General features: G+C 38.0%; 1 protein-coding gene across 7 annotated transcripts in view; it reads right to left on the bottom strand.

Moving 5' to 3' along the window:
- LOC109425809 (solute carrier family 12 member 4) overlaps positions 1-20,310 on the bottom strand; it is an 836,994-nt gene that overhangs the window by 81,851 nt on the left and 734,833 nt on the right. For all 7 annotated transcript variants that reach the window (XM_062842513.1, XM_029865597.2, XM_062842512.1 and 4 more), the window contains exon 19: positions 5,240-5,347. In XM_062842513.1, coding sequence (XP_062698497.1) covers positions 5,240-5,347 — 108 coding nt within the window. The remainder of the gene's footprint in view (positions 1-5,239; positions 5,348-20,310) is intronic.

The following is a 20,310-nucleotide window of genomic DNA, read 5'->3' as shown; positions in this document are numbered from 1 at the left end:
CATCCCGACTAGAAAGTTCTAACAAAAATATAACATAATTATAACAAACCATGTTATTTATAACTCATTGTGATATAACCATGTTCAACATCCTTGGTGATTTTGAAATACTATAACTCAATTATAACACATTATGTTATAAATGTTGTTTGACAACTCATTGTAATATAATTTAGTTTTGGTTCTTCGACATTTGGACAATAATGTTACAAAATTGTATCACATTTTGATAGAAACTAAAAATCCTGAAGCTAATATTCATATCACATTCTGTTATAATTTTGATCTGATTATAACAAAATAGGTTATTATCTTGATAAGACCAATGTGGTTTTAGTTACAATTTTAGTTATTTTAACATCATCCTGCATCTAGTTTATAACACAATAAGTTATTGAAAAATATTATAACATCATAACACAATATGATATAATCTTGATATAATTTTCTAGTCGGGATTTTATCGATCAAGTAAGGCTCAATAACTTTTTCCACGAATGTCGCATCGCTTTGCGGTCTTCGGAGGTCTGATTCCTTGTAAAATTATCTACAGAAATCATCCAACGACTTATTTTTAGGGATCAATGGGTGACCTCAACCGAGTTTTCTTTGAAGAAGTAAATTTCCCCCATAGTAAATCGTATGAAAAACTAAGAATGGCGGGCGCTAAAATATAGTTTCTTCGATCGATCTGAAATTTTGCACAGTTGATATGGGACCAAAATGGAACTCAAAAAGTATACAGGAGTTGAAGTTTTTCCATTTTTTATATTTTCCCATATAAACCGTGTACCAGGCTACTGAATATGCCACTGAATATTTCACGCATTCTTAAACAATTTGACCAGTTCTTTTACAGAATTTTTACTAGTGAGAGGGGGGCCATATAGCCGAGGCGGTAAACGCACAGGTATTCAGCATGACCATGCTGAGGGTGACGGGTTCGATTCCCGGTCGGTCCAGGATCTTTTCGTAAAGGAAATTTCCTTGACTTCCTTGGGCATAGAGTATCTTCGTGCCTGCCACACGATATACGCATGCAAGCTGAGAAGCAGGCTTTGTCCCAATGAGGACGTTACGCCAAGAAGAGAGAGACTAGTGAGAAATTACGATAAGAATGTTGTCAGACATTTTTTTAGTCATGCTTAATTGAAGCAAACTTTTCTTTTGTTTGTGGTATCCAAACAAAGGGGTCATCGTACATTGCATCGTTGTAATATCAGACACACAGGACTATGGTGGTGCTGTTTCTATAATGCTCGTTTTAGTTGTATTGGATTTCCCAAGAATTTCACAAATAAATGAGCAAAAAAATAAATAAAAATTTCTTCACGAACTATGCAGGAAAATTTTGAAAAATTTTGCAAAAAAGATAACAAAAAAAAAAAAAGATTGCAAAACATCAAAATTTTCTTGAGAAATTTTGTCAAAACTTGTTCCAATTTTTCCACCAGAAAAATTCTCTGCAACGTGCACGAAGATCCATCAACAAATCCTCCAGTGTTCTCTGAAGAAATATATATTTCTTGCAGCAAAAAACACCTGCGAGAAATAACTACAACATAGGTATTTCATGATTATTGACCTCGAAATTTGTAAAAAAACAACAAGGAAGTTTACTACTCTAAGTATTCTGAAAATATCGCTGAGAATTCTATCAGAAATGCCGTAAATGATCAATGTTATTCGCTAAATGTTGCTCTGGTAACTTCGTCAATTATTGTTTCCAGAAAGTACCCTTTCTAGAGTTTTTTTTATGATTTGTTCAAAAGATTTCTCTAAACATCTCCAGACGTTACAACAATAATTCTCAACATTTTTCCAGTGTTTTTCCACAGGATTTTACAGGCCTATCAACAGATACACGTTTTGTTAGGAATTACCCGAGAGATTTTTTTTATATAATTCATCCAAATATTTCTTCAGGACCAATTTTAAATTTGAGATTTCTCTCCCAAAAAGTAATCAAGGAAATCTTCAGATATTCTTTTAGGATTCTAATCAGCTATTCTTGCCCATGTTATTAGAAAAGATTTCTCCATGGATTTTTGGCAAACTTTTACAGATTTCATCAGGAACCCAGAAATTCAGAAATTACTCTTTTTTTTCATTCTTATTCTAAATATTTAAGAATTCCTGCAGAAATTTACCTTTGAAGATTCCATTATCATTTTTTGCAAGGTTTATTGGAACTACATAAGTTTTTTTTTTAAATATTTCCCAAATTATATATTTCTAAAGTCAAATTCCACTGAAAGAATCTAATTAATCAAGGCAAGGACATCGCCAATATTAGAATTCCAATGACGTACGAGATCTCCCTAATAATCTCAAAAGAAGTCTACTATAGCCAAGAAGCTGAGAAGGAATCAAACAACGAAGATACAATTTTCTAAGAATGCTCTCAGAAATCTTGGAACAATAATTACCAAAAATCGAACCAGTAATCCGCCAAGAATCAAACACAGGGTTTCATCGAGGTCTGCGGTGGAAATCCACTGAAAATTGTCTAGTAACCAGGCACAAATTTTATCAAAAAACCAGGAAACCAGAATTCGCACAGAGTCTTGGCCACACATTTCTAGGAATTACAAATCAGTGTCATAACTTGCGTTTGAAAAGACATTAACATTTTCAATGATCTTAAAATTTCATTTGTGTATCGCGCAGCAATTGATATGGAGATGTTATAGAACTGACGTGCTCTACATTGACAAAGTTGTTTTATCATGAGCAGCTCAAATATTCAATAAAACATTTACAATGTTGTTTCACATTTTTGCAGATTGTTCAGAGAAGGTATATTTTTTTCACCTCTATTTTTTAATTTTGAAATCAAAAACTTGATTAAATGATTTTTTTTAATCTATTTTATTTATTTCGTTCTTGTAAATCTCTTCATAAGAAATGTATACAGATTATTTAAGGGATTTCTGGTAGAGTTTCTTGGTTGTAAAACCTGAGAAATTTATTTAAAACCTGAGAAATTTATGAAGGAATTCCTCACTAATATTCAAATCTTAAAACAAAAATGGATTGCGTTTACGTAGCCATGTTTCAATTGTTATACAGGGGATGGCCAAAATGTTTGGGATAGGCAACTTTTTCTCTCTCACAAAAAAGTTCAACATGCTATAACTTTTCATAGAGTGCATCAAAAAATCTTAAATTTTGAGTGTTTGTCAACCTACTATATGTGCTAAATTTGGGCTCGATTGATTCATATTTCGCAAAGTTAGAACCGTTCGGGTAAAACACTATTTTTTAGACAACTCTTTTTTGAGCTGTCATATTTCGGAAACCAGTGAACCGAATTGAATGAAATTTTGAACGTACACTAACAATATGTAAATGCTTCACAAACTATTAAAACATAGGTACTTTTTAAACGTTGAAAAAAGTTATCATGGATTGACACTATTTGGATTTTTCTTGAAAAAAATGTATTTTTTTTACATCAATGTCAATAAATTTTAGTGTTGATATCCAAAGATTTTCCACTTCTGTTCTCAAGTTATCTCTAATCAGACATATTAGAGCCTATTTAGATTGAAGGAAGTAGACATTAAATAATTTTTGTGTGGTATTGTAAATTTGACTTATTTTCCTCTATATGGGTAAAAATTTCAACCCGGTATATCTTAATTCGTCGTGAGAAAATATTATATTTTATAACGTCGTAGTAAGTATCAATATATTGTTGATAAACGTTAAAAAAATCATTCAATTCGGTTCACTTGTTTCCGAGATATGACAGTTCAAAAATTAGCTGTCTAAAAAAAGTGTTTTACCCAAACGGTTCTTACTTCGCGAAAAATTAATCAATCGAGCCCAAATTTGTACCAATGATGCACATATAATAGGTTGACAAACAGTCAAAATTTGAGATTTTTTGATGCACTCTATGAAAAGTTACAGCATGTTGAATTTTTTTGTGGGAGAAAAAATGTTGCCTATCCCAAACATTTTGGCCATCCCCGGTACATAACATTTATTTTTTTTCCATGGGTCTTCAGACGCATTGGAGAGTATTTGTTTTTGTTGTATATAGCATCTAATGTTTATTTTTTTTAAATATAAAAAAAATCTTTAAAATATGGAAATAATAATACCAGGAACTGACATTCCAAACAACATTTTTAGTTAACCAGTTTCGAGGTAGTTATAAACACCATCAAATCAAATGATATCATCTTGGTTTATAAAGATATGAAGGTTCTTAAAGGCTGCTGTAGGCCAAAAATTCAAATATTTGCAGTAAATTTACAAAAACAAAACCGTGCAAAAAGAATTATATAAGCATTAAACATGGTATGAATACTCAGCTCGTTCAGCTGACAGGATATATCAGATCTTACTATGTTATTTTTAGATAATCTATTAACGTTAAGCATATTTAAAAGGTTTTAGCCAAAAAACAGAAAATAAAAATAAAAAAAACCTGTTATTTATATTGTTAATTTTCTATAGATGTTTTTTTGCTGATATTCTTCAAGTTTGTCTAGAGGTTAATCAAACTTATAAATTTTATGATATATTCAAAGAATGGAAATAAAACATAACAAAAAAACACGATTTTTATTTTATTTTTCTATAATGTAATTTTTTTTTCAAATATGCTTTATCTTTCATTATAATTAAACAAAGCTTCTTAACTATATTTTAATTTGAAACACTCTACTTTGGAGAAATATTCAAATGATACTGTGAGATACCTTGAAGGAATAGCTGGGGAAAACTGAACTGTACCTGAAAAAAAAATCTCCAAAATTCCTTTCCAAAGTATTCTTTTTCTGATTTTCAATCCAATAATCGCCAATCGCTTCAAAGTTCTCCGATTCGGCGATTTGATTTACCCTAGCTGTAGTAAAACTATTTAATTGGTGTTTTCCTAATGTAATTCATCGATTTCCCACAACGTCGTAATAAAATGTCAATCAAACAAACTTCCATATCTGCTTCCAACCCTTTTACCATACTCTGCACACCAGTGTCTAGCCTCGGCGGTGAATAAATTGATGATGACATATTTATCATATTATGACATATGATGGCAAATGAGCATGTGAGTCGAAAACCAAACCAAAACGAAAACAGAAAACACGACATGTAGGTAAAAAAGATGAATATTCTCACAATAAATTTTGCTTCTCAAAGAATGAAAGCAGCAGATATGTGTAGTATGGCAAAAAAAAGAAAAAATGAGAAGAAATCCTTTCGCCGGAGCGCAGATACTTACGACATTCTCCTTTTCGCGTTTGTTGAGCCGCAACTTCCGGAGCATCTGGTTGCGCTGTTCCATCATCAGGGTTCGCTCGTAGGTGTACGCCGAGATATCGCTATCCATCTGTGAGAGAGTGAAAAAAAAAATGGAAAACGGAAGCGAGACGCTCGGTTAGAATATGAATCAAACTTTTCAGCTCGATGCTTGTTGGATCAGTGGGGGAGTGGGGACTGGCTTTCGTGAGGTATTCTTTTCCTTCCGCAGCTTCCACTGTCTTTCACTTGAATAAGTAGGTATAAGTCATACTTGAAGATTCATGCAAGAAGTTTTTTCCCCAGACACCGCCACTGGCTGGGGTTGGGAAAGCTATTTTTGTGCGGGATGTTTGAGAATCAGGTGGGCGGCGGTCTCCAGAATTGTAGGAGTTTCAAAGCTGTGCTGTGAGCGAGGGGGGGGGGAAGGAAGCGGTCGAAGATTGATGAGAATAGCAAGGGCGACGACTTAACCGCACCACCGAACAACCACGTGGCGATGCGTGCTTCTATAGAACGGTGGATGGCGACGACGAGGAAGACAAAGTTTCAATTTGAATAAATCGGTATCAGATTGGAGAGTGATACGGCGCAGAGAACTTTCCGAAGCGGTTTTCTGATTAAGAAGGGTCTGGCATTAATTTTATGATGAATGGATGCTGCTTAGTTTGCTTGATAAGTGGTGCCGGTTGAAAAGACAGGGCATTTCAATTGTTCCGGAAAAGCAAATGAAGGCGAAACCTTGACATGAACTTGGAAAAGATAATTTATGGATCGTCATTTGAGTCTAGTCAACACTATAGCTCGGATTGCTTTGCAATGTACTGATAGAAGTTATTCCTTGAAAAATAATTTAATACTATTGGAATGTAGTGAAGAGTTATAGAAACATGCAAAACGAGGTCATCAGATTTGTTACGTAAATTTGTGAGAATTTTATTACCATCGCACTAACATTGTTAAGAGTTTTTCATATGATATATACGTGACTAATGATTAATATTACTACTAAAAAGACCCTTTTCAATATTTGGCGATACTGCTATATTTGAGCCACAGCATGTGAAATAAGTGGCTGTAAGCAAGGTTATTATATATCGTAAGGTTGAGCATGACGTTTAGTTATCATAGAGAAAATGAGAGAAAGAGAAATTTCAAAGGAATATGAGGAAGCGGGGGATTTGTTTTCAGAATTTCTCACGGTGAAAACATATTGGCTGCTCAGCCAGTTTTGACATCTAAGACAACTTTACAATATGGGTCATTCCACACCAAGTGTACACACCGCGTGTTATCGACCATCACGGATTTTGACCAAATTTTGTTGGAATGTTTGTTCAATTGGAGGAAGAAAAAATCCAAATTTTGGTGCCGATATATAAGTAATAAAATTGTAAAAAAATAATTTATGATTCTTGCTTGATAATTTGATTTGATACAAAAGTTCTCATGTAGATTCTTATAATTAACTTAAAATGTCTGGCAACACTTTCGTCAACCGTAATGTTTACATAGGTAGAATTTCAATTGAAATAAGGATTAAAATACATAAATTTTAAATTTTAGCAATTTATTGTTATCCATTCTAATGAATCCATAATTGATAAACAGGCAACACTGTCATATTATTATTTTTAAATAGTTTTCTATTCTCCTTGGTCTAAATCAGCCTAAATCACGTTTAAAATGCATCAAATAATGTTTTCTTAGCGAAACTTGTAAATTGCACTTTTTTTTTAAATTGGACTTATTTTATATATTAGAGAAAAACGGTTTTCAAGCTTAAAAACGCTGTATCTCTGGAACGGCCTAAAAGACCTCGGGGAGTTAAGCTTTTTCGATTGGAAAATGCCTGATAAACACGATGGAATCAAAATTTTTGAATTCAAAATATACTCATTCGACGAAAAATCGATTTAAAATTTTAAAATTGAAAAATAACATGTTTGGCAACACTGTATCGAAAAAATAGTATTTATCCTGGATTCCTCCAACAATTTTCTTCAAAAAAGCCGAAGGCCACAAATGTGTATATGTTATAGTTTCAAAGCTATAAATTAAGAAAAGGAAGGGAAAACTTGGATTTTTCTTGTATTGGCAAAGACGAGGGGTGCTGCCACGGGCCGAGGGGTGATCCGATCGGCACCAAAATTTGGATTTTTTCTTCCTCCAATTGAACTAACGTTCCAACAAAATTTGGTCAAAATCCGTGATGGTCGATAACATGTTTCCACTTTTTCTCGGTCACTTCATATGGAATGACCCATATATAATAACCTTGGCTGTAATTAATAACAAAGTGAGAAAAAAGATAAAAGCCAATTAAACAAATTTACAACTTCACCAAATTCAGAAATTTACGTGATATGAATACGAGAAGGTTAACATCACGCTTGCTACGGGCACTTTCGGTGTACAAGATTGATAATCTACAATCTTTATTTCACCATAGAGACTTTAATCCAAATTTAGAAATAGAAAGGACACTGAGCTAGTGAGCTTTTTCACGCTTTTATCCCGAGGAAAAACTTCTCTCAGGATTCTGAGGCAATCCATGTTGGTAGAATCACGCGAGACACACGCATACTACTACACAAATCTTCAGTAAATTTCGTTTGTATCATTGAGGAACGTGTGCACTAGCAAACGTCAAAGCGATCCAACTCTAGCACCTCTGGTGGAAGGATCGCAGAAATCAATCGAAATTTAAATTCATCGTAAAATTCATGTACCAAGGCCTTTCGAAGAGTGTTACGTCTGTTTGTCTGTGATTCTAGGGAATCTCTCTCTCTCTCTCTCTCTAGATTCTAAGGGAATTCATTTCAGGGTTTTGGGGTATTCCCTACCAAGGGTGATATCCCTTTCAGGATTATAAGTAATTTCTGGATGATCTGGTTGATCCCTCTAAGCATTCTGGAAGACCCTCGTTAGGATCCCACTCAGAATTCTGAGGAAACTTTGCTTAGCATTCCCAGGAACTCCTCTCAGAGTTCTTGGAGAATCATACTCTGATTTCTGTGGGAATATTTCCTAGGATTCTGTGGGAATCCCACACAGGATTCTAGTGGTATCCTTCTCAGACTTCTGCGTAAGATCCTTTAAGATTATGGGGGAATATCACTAAGTACCTACTTTTCTCAAGATTATTCTCTGAAAATTCGGCTTTCTGGGGTAATGCCACCAGGATTCTGGGAAAATTTCTCTCAAGAATCTGGGGAATTTGTCTCATGATTCTGGAGAAATCCTTAGGATTCTGGGGCTATATATTTTTTTTTTTAAATTCTAGGGCACTTTTTTTCAGAATTTTTAATTATTCAAGAATCTCTCACGATATTCTGGGCAGAGTTCTCTAGAGAAATTGGGATTTTGAAGAATCCCTCGCATAGACTTTGTGATTCTTCTTAGGATTCGGAAGAAATACTCTCAGCATTCTACGAGAATTCCAGTAGAATTCTGTTTTCTGTATTCTGTAGCAGTTGCTCCCAGAAATCCCTTTCAGGGTTCAGGGAGAATCCCTCTTAGTAATCAGGGAAAATCCCTGACTTGGTTATGGGAAAATTCTGTTGAGATATTGGTGTAATAATTTCTAGAGAAATCACTCCCAGAGTTCAGGGACAATCCCTTTCAGGAGTTTAGGAGAGTCCTTTCAAAGATTCTGGGCAATGTCTTTCAGGAATCTGCGGTAGTTTTTCTGTTTCATGTGGGAATACCTTTCAGAATTCCAGAGAATCCTTCTCAGGTTGCTGGAAAAGTCCATTCTAAAAGTTTTCGTAATCCCTTCAGGGAGAATCCTCATCAGATTTTCGAAAAAAATCCCTTTTAGGTTTCTAGATATACAGGGGATGGCCAAAATGTTTGGGATAGGCAACTTTTTTTCTTTAACAAAAAAATTCAACATGCTGTAACTTTTTATAGAGTGCAACAAAAAATCTCAAATTTTGACTGTTTGTCAACCTATTATATGTGCATCTTTGGTACATATTTGGGCTCGATTGAAAATTTTTTCACGAAGTTGGAACCGTTCAGGTAAAATACTATTATTTAGACAACTAATTTTTGAACTGTCATATCTCGGAAACCAGTGAACCGATTTGAATGATTTTTTTTAACGTTTATCAACAATGTATTGATACTTAATATGACGTTATAAAATGTAATATTTTCTCACGGCGAATTAAGTTACACCGGGTTGAAATTTTTACCCATATAGAGAGAAATAAGTCAAATTTACAATACCACACAAAAATTACTAAATGTGTGCTTCCCTCAATCTAAATAGGCTCTAATATATCTGATCAGAGATAACTTGAGAACAGAAGTGAAAAATCTTTGGGCATCAACGCTAAAATTTATTGACATTGATGTAAAAAAATTACATTTTTTCGAGAAAAATGCAAAAAGTTTCAATCCATGATAACTTTTTTCTACGTTTGAAAAGTACCTATGTTTTAATAGTTTGTGAAGCATTTACATAGTGTTAATGTACGTTCAAAATTTCATTTAATTTGGTTCACTGGTTTCCGAGATATGACAGCTCAAAAATGAGTTGTCCAGAAAATAGTGCTTTACCCAAACAGTTCTAACTTTGCGAAACATTAATCAAACAAGCTCAAATTTGTACCAATGATGCACATATAATAGGTTGACAAACAGTCAAAATTTGAGATTTTTTGATGCACTCTATGAAAAGTTATAGCATGTCGAACTTTTTTGCGAGAGAAAAAAAGTTGCCTATCCCAAACATTTTGGCCACCCCCTGTATTTCTCAAGATTCTGGAAGAACCCCTCTTATGATCCCTCTCAGGATTCTGGAGGAATCACTCGTAGAATTCTAAAGAATACCTTTCGGGATTATGGCAGACTTATTCGCAGCATTCTAAAGGATTCTTCCCACAATTTTAGGAGAATTCTGGGAGAATACTCAAAAGGATTCTGGAGGAATTTTTCACAAGTTTGTGGGGGAATCCTATCTTCCAGAATTCTGTGAAAGTTTATCTCAGGTTTCTTTGGCAAACTCGCCTAGTATTTTGAAGGAACCTTTCTCAGAATTCTGGAATCCTTCTTAGGGTTCTAAGCTTTGCTTTTTAGGATTCTGGGCCATTTCTTTTAAGTTTCTTGGGGAATTTATCTTAGAATTCCGGAAATCTTTTTTGTTTTGTGGGAATCTCTCTCACAATTCTAGATGAATTAATTCCAAGAACGTGAAAGAAAAGCTGTTGGAATTCTTCTCATGATTTTGGGAGGATTCATCTAAGGATTCTAGGATAATCCTATTTACGAATCTGGAACATTTTGAGAGAATCCCAAGGGAAAGCTTATCTTAGGATTCTGAGACTATCTATCACAGGATTCTGAGAGAATTCCTCTCGGGACTCAGAGACAATCCGTCTCATAGATATGGAGTAATCTCTCTCAGGGTTCTAGGAAAATCCTCAATAGAATTCAGAGTGAATTCCTTCCAAGATACCGGAAGAGTCTTGTTTTCTTTTCTAGATAAAGTCACTCAGGATTCTGGTGTTATCATTTTCAGCATTTTGAAGAAATCTCTCTAATAATTCTAGAGAAACTCCTTTCAGGATTCTGGAGGAGTCTCACACTGCAGTGAAAGTGTTCCGATCGACGATGTTAAAGGATGGCTTACGAAAATCTTTAGGGAATCTTGGATTTCTGAATCATTTAATGGGCCCAACAGAACTCACCGTATCAGTCGTCAACCAATCGGCTGGGCAGACCTCCCCTTACTAAAGGCGCAAAAAATTAATCGCGCCTAAGGACTGGACATTCGCGTTTCTCACATATTTAGTATGAGTGGTGATGGTCCTTTCCGCAGAATATGAACGTATTGCGAATGTCGAATGACGAAGAAAACGTAGTCTCGGGAGATTAGTTCCATGCTATTCACTAGTCCAAAATCTACGTATTCGCGCAGAAAAGTTGGCCACCTACCTGCACCGGTTGGTACTCAGGATTTGGGAAACCGAACAGCTATCGGAGGAGTAGAAAGAAAAGATAATCTGCCCAATTTAAGTATAAGCAAAGTGTTATCCTAGATCATATTTCGTCGTCTATCATTTAAAACGAATAAGTTTGTGGACGACCGTAAAATGCAGTCCAAACGGTATACGACATACGCACAGAGCTATGGAAAATTATGGACGAAATCCTGGAAATCTGACCAGACCGATCTGAACAACGATGGATGGTGTGCAAAACTGCGAAAGGACTTCTGGTGAACTATCCAGTTTATTCGCATCTCGCCCGGGATTGCGATATGTAGTGTAACGCGCTGGGGTACGATTTTCACAAAATTCGGTCAATTTGTGTGATTTGCGGATCATTTGGAACGGTGTCGCAGATGTACGAAATGCGAAGCAGCAAAGGTCGCATTGATGATGATTACGTAAAAAACGAAGTACATGCTGGTAGCTGAAGCTGAGCGAGACACTGCCCATATTCGCATAGTCGAGGTAAGCGCCACTGTACTTTTCAAAATACTTTTGGAATTTTAACAATGAATAAATATGGATTTCAAGATTTTTACCACGTTGACATCTAGCTAAGGGTTAGATCTTGTGATCTACTGACTTAAACTGGCCACAAATATGCACATGCGTAAGATATAAGCTTTTGTACGGTGGCGTTGCCAGTGGTGGTTACATCGACTGTGCGAATATGGGCAGAGGACCAGCCTTGACAGCGGAGTTGCGATAGACAGAGGTATCTTCGAGGTGGTGATTCTTTCTACCTGATGAAGTCGTGAAGTTTTAGAGTTTTAGAGTGACACGTGCTAAGCACGATCTTCTGCGGTTTGCAAGAGAACGGTTGTGTGGCAGCGAAGCATAAACCACGAGCTTGCTGCACTCTACGGTGAACCCAGTATCCAGTATGTAACCGGTGGAAAACTGTGAGTAGGGAACTAAAATTCCTAATTAAGTAGCCACTCTGAACTAATCCACAGAACAGATTGAGATTCTTCGGAAAAGAACGCAACAGAACCGCATTCGAGCCCATGCCATGAACCCTCTTTTTTGCAATTTTATTTTTCTCTGGACTCAGATCCTAACTTTCTAACCCACCCACGATCCAGCGAATACGAAGCCAAGACTTTTTTCGTAACCGAGTTGTTTATTTTTTAAGGTTTTTGTTAAATTAGATATCCTCTTTTCCAATCTTAAATCTTCTTATTTCTGTTCCTAGCACCGATTGAGTGCTCACATGCTCGATAAGCGCATAACCTGCAAACCTAGTGTGCTGCTTATGAAATCCGGTTTCACACAATGGGTAGCCCCATAAAACTGTCACATCCAGCAGCGAAATATATGGTCAGCTACTTTCCTCCCCAACAGCAACACTCCGTGGGGCGGCTGCCCAAGTTGACTGGAAATTGGATACACACACACGTACACCCATTTTTCAACATCAAGTTACTGGTGTGAAACACTCAACACTCGCTCTCTCGTTGACCTCAATGACCGACTTCCCATTCATGCTGAGTCTACAAATGTCCAAAACGGCAAAAAACCCCGGCAACTCGTACCCGAGAGCGTAAAATTTATTATTTTAATTCTCAGCCCGAACACTCGAACAGAAGTGCTATTTGTGCTGCTGCGCTTTTTCTATATTGAAAGGAGACTTTTCCTCACGCGCCCCGGGGCGAAGAATGACTACGCGAAAAGCCGGCGAGACCTTCGCAGAATTCCGGTCCGTGTCCGTACTCCGTGGTGATGGGCGCCAACCTGATTGGACTCGGACAAAATCCTAATCGGGCACCGGGAACCGGCGCGCATCACACAAAAATAAATACGAAAACAATTAATGTTTGAAAACTTTTTGCTCAACGCGACAGATCCGTTTATACTCCAGGCTGGTGTTCTACAACCGGCGTTGTTGCGTTGAGGCTGTAGGTAGGTGGACTTGACAGGAAGTGAAAAGTCTGACAAGAAACGTAAGAATAAAAACGAACCCTATGGTAGAGCCGAGAAATCGGTGGGATAGATTATTATGGGATTTTTTTTGCGGGAAATTGTGTTTCCCCGTGGGCTGGGTTTTGGATAAAAAGGTTCAGAATTCCGGGTAGCGCAAAAGGTAAAACGTCTAATCATCAAACAAAAAGTGTGAGCGAAATAGAGAAGCAGGACACAATTGTTTCCCAATTTCGTGGGCGGACAACTGCAATATTATCGCTGGACTTTAAATTTAGCGTACCTTTAAGGAAGGAGTCGTTACAATATTGTTCTAACGCAGGATAAAGGAAGTCAAGTTATCTGGATTCACTTTGGTAAGTGATATGACTCATGCAGCCTCTATAAGAATCAAAACACTTGTTTTTATTTGGCTATAATATTATAGGGAACCGAGCCACTTGGGCAGTGGCTTCTATTTTGGGCACTTTCCGCTATAACTCCGTAGCTCAGAGGAAAGAAGCGCCCATGTAGAAAATTGGGAGCCGTGGTTTCGATTCCTGCAGGAGCACGTGATTGTCTTTTCTTCACAATACAAATCCCAATTGTTCATCGAACACGTGCTTCTTCAGAATGTTTGAAAATCCATCAACTCGGTCAAAAGGTACGAGTAAACGTATACAAAACAGTTGTCTACATCCTTATAGAAATAATCGAGACTAACCTGTAAACTGTAATGCCTAAAACACAAATTGTACTTTACTTGTTTCGATCTGCGTAGCAATCGCTTGAATGATTTAATTCAGCAAGGATTTCCATCACAATTTCGGCTCAGATTCCAAAAGTGCATACTAAAGACTAGCCTGTTTGTCATTATAGATAAACTGTGTACAGTATTCGCAAGAAGAAACACTTCTTTTTCTCTCTGAAATGCCCTAAATCACCGAAATAGACTTCGTAAAGCATAGCCCGTGACAGGTGACGTCAAGCCTGAAAATAAATTATCATTTAGATTAGTGTTGAAGGCATGAGCAAAAAAAAAAAAGAAGACTGACCGCTCCCAGTTGATTGGGCTGCGGGGAAGGGGACAACCATTTCCCGATTGAGCAGATTCATTGAAGTTGATAAAAGATGGGCCGGAAAAAAGTTTGGGTAAAAAAAATCTAGCCCTAAAACGAGTACGGCAGCTGCTGCTTCTGCTGTTGATAAACAGAGGCAGTAGAGCAGAAAAAAACACGTTGTTCCTAATCTGAAAACAGTTCCGTTTCGGTATACACCACTGAGTTGCGGATCCTTGTGAACATGCCGTCGCCCGTGAAGGAAAAAGGATTATCACTTCAGCAGCCAACTCCCAGGGTGGGGGGGGGGGGGGTGAGTTTAGGTGCGTGTCAGTAAGATACAGGACCAGCGAAAGATGAATGAAGTAAGGTTTTCCGGGGCGGCGCTGCGAGGCGGTAGTGATTTAGGATGACAAAGGAGATTTGCTTTTGCACAAATGGTTGTTCGTTTTGTGATTTTTAGTGAAACAGAATGGGGAAGGCAAAGTGCTCATCAGCGTTACGATGATTTGAAGCTGGGTTTATTTCAGGGTAGTTGATACACATTTCTTGTTAGCTTTCGAGTGACAAATAAGTTGGTTAGATTGTAACACTCAATCAGTCCACTCATAAATGACGTAAAGGGTGAGTCGATAATTATTGTGGAATTTTCAAACTAACGTCACTTTTTTCCTGCTTCACCAAAATCAACCAATTTTTGTACAGTTTCTCCTCAGAGTCTATTGTTTACATAAAATGAATTGAGCAGTTATCAGTGAGATTCCGCTCGATATAGAATAAATTTAGTTCACAGTTCTAAAAAAGATGTTGTACAATCACATGCTAAAATCTAAAATCGTGGTATAGCGCCTTGGAACAATTGATGATTATACATTATCGGATCATCTTAATGTTCGTCAATAGGTTTCAGGAACGGTTGTCAGTGAAACATAAGCTTGGAGCTGGGTGAAAACCAGGCACGATGCGCATAAACAAACCAGAGAGCTTTAATTATTTGTTGCAAGTGGAGCCTGAACATGTCCACATGGAGGGCGTTAATTGAAAATGTCGCGAATTTCACTAAAACGCATCCTAAATTTGAACCTATACCAAAAAGTTGAAATACATACATATACGAAACTACAGTAAAAAAATGGTTTCATTTCGTTGACTGTAGACAATTTGCGAATCACTTGAAGGTAGGGTGGCACAATAATTAACGACTCACCCTTTATGCCTTGCTTGTCTGGTGGCAAAAAACAAAACAGTCTACCAGCCTATCAAAGCTTTCGTAAATTTAAAGTCTTATGTCCTATATTAGGGTAGCGATGTATAGTACTCCATCAAAAGCTTGAGATGAGATTCTCATTCTGCTACTTTTGCATGAGTACATACGTGCAACTAGAAGCAGAATAGAAATGGTTGAGACTTGAAAAAGTTTATACCAGGTGATCCTGTGGTCGCCTGAGTATTTCATTCACAATACTTCCAAAATAGGTCATTGCAAATGGTCTAAAACTCCCAAAAACGCCCATGAATTCTCCTAAAATGAGACTCTTTGAAACCCTTTCAGATCACATGAAACATTTCTGAAACACCCTGGATTCATCTGAAACTCTCTAAATCATCCTCAAACCTTCCGAAAGAACTTAAGGCCCTAAAATGCCTCGTGAAATACCTCAGAAAACCCCATGAGTCCCCTGAACTTCCAGGAAATTTCCTGAACGTACTTAGACCTTCTGATACCTTCTGATACCTGAAGACCTTAGAACTTCACTGAGGCTCCCAGAAGCATTTTGAGAAGTCCTGAAACGCTCCTAAAACACCCATAAAACCCCTGGAAATCACCTTGAATGAAACACCTTGAAAAACCCTTCTTAGAACAGCTCCAGCCTAAAACACGCCGTTTTTGACTCGATATTTTTCAATTTGAATGAGATTTTGATCATGCACCGGATTTCATGATTCATTTACTTTTGCAGCAACACATAAGATGGGCTTGGTGGTCTAGTGTCTAACGCTTCCGATTTGTATGCAAAAGGTCCTGGATTCAATCCCTGGCACGTCCTTTTCCTCCTACTTTGTATAATGAAAAGATGATTCACAAAATCCAGCGCATGGACAAAAACTTATTCAAATTGGAAGATATCGAGTCCAAAAAACGGCACTCCAAATCCCTCTGAGACCCCCAAACCCGTCTGAGACCCGTTGAAAGGCCCCTTTAGCCTTCCTGAAATACAACAAAAACCCTCTGAGTGACCTCCAAATTCATTAAGAAAACACCCTGAACGCCCCTGGAACTCCACTGAAACCTCCTGAAGCACATTGAGATCCTCTGGAACGCAGTTCTACAGGCATTAGGGAGATTCAGGTGAGTTCAAGGGAGTTTCAAGGGGCTTCGGGGACACTCCAGTGGTGCTCCCGGGGTTTCATGAGGATTCAAGGGCGTTCTACCTTATCACCGGTCTTCGGTAAAGTTGTAGCTGATAGAGTAGCCTAGGAGTACCAAGGGTCAACTAAACCTCTAGGATACCTGGAGAAATGCTACGATCGATTGAATGAAAAACATCGTTTTCCCATAGTAATTCCCATACAAACTTTGAAGGGCTTGTGCACTCTCAATTTTCAACCAAATGAGCTCAAATTTTGAGAGAAGGCATAGAATCTGGTTACGAATCAAATGAGCGGTGTGGAGCAAAAACGATTTTTTGAACCACGCTACTGCCCAGCTGTCAAAAGGTGATTTCCAAAATCTCTTTGAAATTGATTTTAGGTAACAACATGCAGTTATAAAAATCTGTAAAAAATCACAGTGGCTTAGGGCCAGGGGGAGTTTATAGGGGAGAGCAAAGGAAAGTTACAGGGGCCTTTCAGGTGGTCCCAAGAGGTTTCAGCGGGGTACCAGGATATCTCAGGGATTGATTGATTTAGCTTTATTATAGAGACTTTCAGCCCTTGGCTGGTTCGATATCTCAGGGAGATTTTTGGGGGTCTGAGGGAATTTTCGAAAGCATTGCAGAGAGTTTCAGAGGAATTTTGACGGGTTTTGTAGGCTTTACATGTACTTCTCGGGGGTTTACAAAGGTCTCGCGAGCATTACATGAGGTCCGAGTGGGCCTTAAGGGGGTTTTGGAATGCCATGAAGCCTCAGAACATTTTAGACTGGTTTCAGAGGCGTTGCGGAAGCGTTTTTGGGGGTTTCGGAGAATCTCAGGTGCGTTACATAGGATTCGAGGGGGTTTTAGGGGGATTTCGGAGGCTCTTCAGGTGTTTCAGAGCATTTTCGGCGCGAATCAGAGGCGTTACGCAGGCGTTTTCAGGGGTTTCAGAGATTCTCTGATGCGTTACATAGGGTCCGAAGGGGATTAAGGGGGATTTTGGGGGCATTTCAGGAAGATTCACAGCATTTTCGGCGAGATTCAGAGCGTTATGGAGCAGTTTTCGGAGGTTGGGCCATCTCAGACAGTGTTGGGAATACTCACTTGCAAAAAGTTATACTCATTTGCTTCTATCTCAGTCTAGAAGAATGCTATCAAAAATGATGTTTGAAGGGGTTTTAGATTGTAGTTTAATCTAAAAGTTTGCCGAATAAAGTAAGGTCGCTGGCGCATACCAAAACCGTGAAAGAGCTGTGGGCACAAGGTGAGTATAAATTACACGAATTCTACTCACCTCGTACTCACAGCTCTCTCACAGTTTCACAACTTTGGTATGCGTCTGCGACCTTTACTTTGTTCGACGAACTTTTAGATTTAAAAGCCCTTCAAACATCATTTTTTGATAGCATGCTTCTAGATTGAGATACATAGAAGCAAGTGAGTATCACACTTGAAAGTGAGTATCCCCAACACTGGTCTCAGGTGCGTTACATTGGTTCCGAGGAGGTTTCAGGGGCATCTTGGAGCCATTTCAGGAAGGTTCAAAGGATGTTTAGAGACCCTTTCACAATATTTTTCGATACGTCCCTGAGATACCCTTTGATTTAAAGGTGTCCCTGATACGACCCTGACCTAAAATGCCTCGAAACGCCTCTGAAACCACCGTAATCCGATTAAAACGCCCTAGAAATCATCATAATTAATTTGAAATAGCTCTGAAGCACCTTTGGACGCCTTTGATAGGGTCCATAAACCCCCTGAAACAAACCCGAAAACCTTTTGAAACGCCCCTGAAATGCTATCAATTGCCAGTAAATCCTATAGTAACGCCCTGAAAATGTTCTTGGGCATCATGAAACTCTCTTAAACGACTCTGAAATACCTTAACACGCCCTTTAAAGGCTTTAAATGGCCCTTCGACGAAGTAGAAGGATTCCGATGAATGTCTGGTCGAAATATTTTTGTAAATCCATGAAAGAATAAGAAAGAATTTCATGAGGAAACCATTGAGAAGTTTATTGAAAAATTCTCGAAGAAATCTTTAGAAGAATTTCTTGAAGAATTCTTTGAGAAACTTCAGGATAATTTATAGAAAATTATAATTAAAACGTTATGATTAAAAAAATAACATTAAATTCACATGATCATATTTGCAACAGAGGCGTGATTTATCAACAATTCAGTAAAACATTGTTACGAATCCCCAATGCTATAAACGGCTTAAATTTGCCCCATTCAATATTTACTTGCACTGCATGTATGAATAATATCGATCGATTTTCAAACAATAAACAATTTAAGGGCGGACGGGACGGTCAGGGAAATATCCGCCATTGCTCTGTTGCTACTAAGATGGTAATCTCAGATTCTACTTCATATTTTGCAACAAAAATCTATCACTGTGTATGCTCACTTGCAGTGCATATGCTGATTGTTTTTCAGCATCTTCAGTGCGATAGAACTCGAGATTACCATCTTCAAAATCGCGAGGCAAATTATTAGACAGAGAGGCAAGATAGGAAAAATAACACGGCGTCCCGTTTCACCTTAATTGAATGCTGAAATATGTTACCCGTTGTTGTTGGCTCACTTGTCCAAAGCTCCCAAGGCCAAACGGTGTCCGGTTCACCATCGCTGCTCAAAGTCTACAGCAAATACGGTGAGAGAAACGCAACAAAAAAAAACAGAAAACCTTTTGCCCTACTGGTGAAATATAAAACAATAACAAGAGTTGGTACACAACCGTATAAAATAAAATGTTTGCACAGTTTTTGGTCCGGGCCGGGCGTCCGACGAGGATCAAGCGAACCGACCGACAGCCAGGCGGTTGCCAACCAGCTTTTCCCCATTTTCCACCCCTCCACTAAACCTTGCCCTATTTATAAGTTCGACATGAAGGACCACGGGGGTATACTACATCATCGCTCGCGAGCTGTCGGTCGTTCGCCCGTTGGACGTCCTGCACATCTGCGTTTGAGCCTCCGCCAGCCAAGACCGACCGGAACAAGCAAGCAGCACAAGAGTAAATAGAAAGCACGCCGGCGGAAAAAATAGATTCCAAAGGATTTTGATGCTCGAGAAGTTTGCTGGGTGTTTTTCTGTGTGCTGAAAATTCAATTATGGCACCCGTCGCGTCGCGCGTCGTCATCCCTCGGTCGTTTGTTAGGTCTTTGGCTGGCTGTTCTGACGTCGTGTCGGTCGTTGGTAGGTATACGATTGCCACTCACTCGGAGCTTTTCATTGGGGTTCTTGGCCGGCAACAATAATAATGAAGGACCTACTGATGTTATGGAGAGCTTCTTAACAAAACTGCTCTTACGGTTGAATATGGGAGGCTTATGAGAACATTTCTTTTATGAATGAGGGCATGCTGTGCTATTTATTAGTCTACCCGTCATATGTCAGATCCGTGAACATCTCCCATGAGTTTGTACCCTTATCAGAATTTCCGGTTGTGTTAAAGAATGTTATTTATCATTCCTAATAATTGAATTTTATTACACGTTCTGTCTTCAGGATTTTTTTTTCTGAGGAATGATGCACATTGATGAGTTCGTTCCATATAACTATTTGTCGAAATTGAAATGAAAGCTGAATGAATGGCATCACCTATTAGAGTGAATCTAGATCATGAAGGCCCACTTCTCACTCACAAAATGTCCTTTCCTCCACACAGTAGAAATAAACTAAAGTTTTTCAACATTCACCCTAGCAGTAGAGATCAACAGGTTGGCACCC

The sequence above is a fragment of the Aedes albopictus genome, chromosome 3, assembly GCF_035046485.1.
Source record: "Aedes albopictus strain Foshan chromosome 3, AalbF5, whole genome shotgun sequence".
NCBI lineage: Eukaryota > Metazoa > Arthropoda > Insecta > Diptera > Culicidae > Aedes > Aedes albopictus.
Note: the sequence above shows the minus strand (reverse complement) of the source record. Positions and strands in the feature narration are given on the sequence as shown.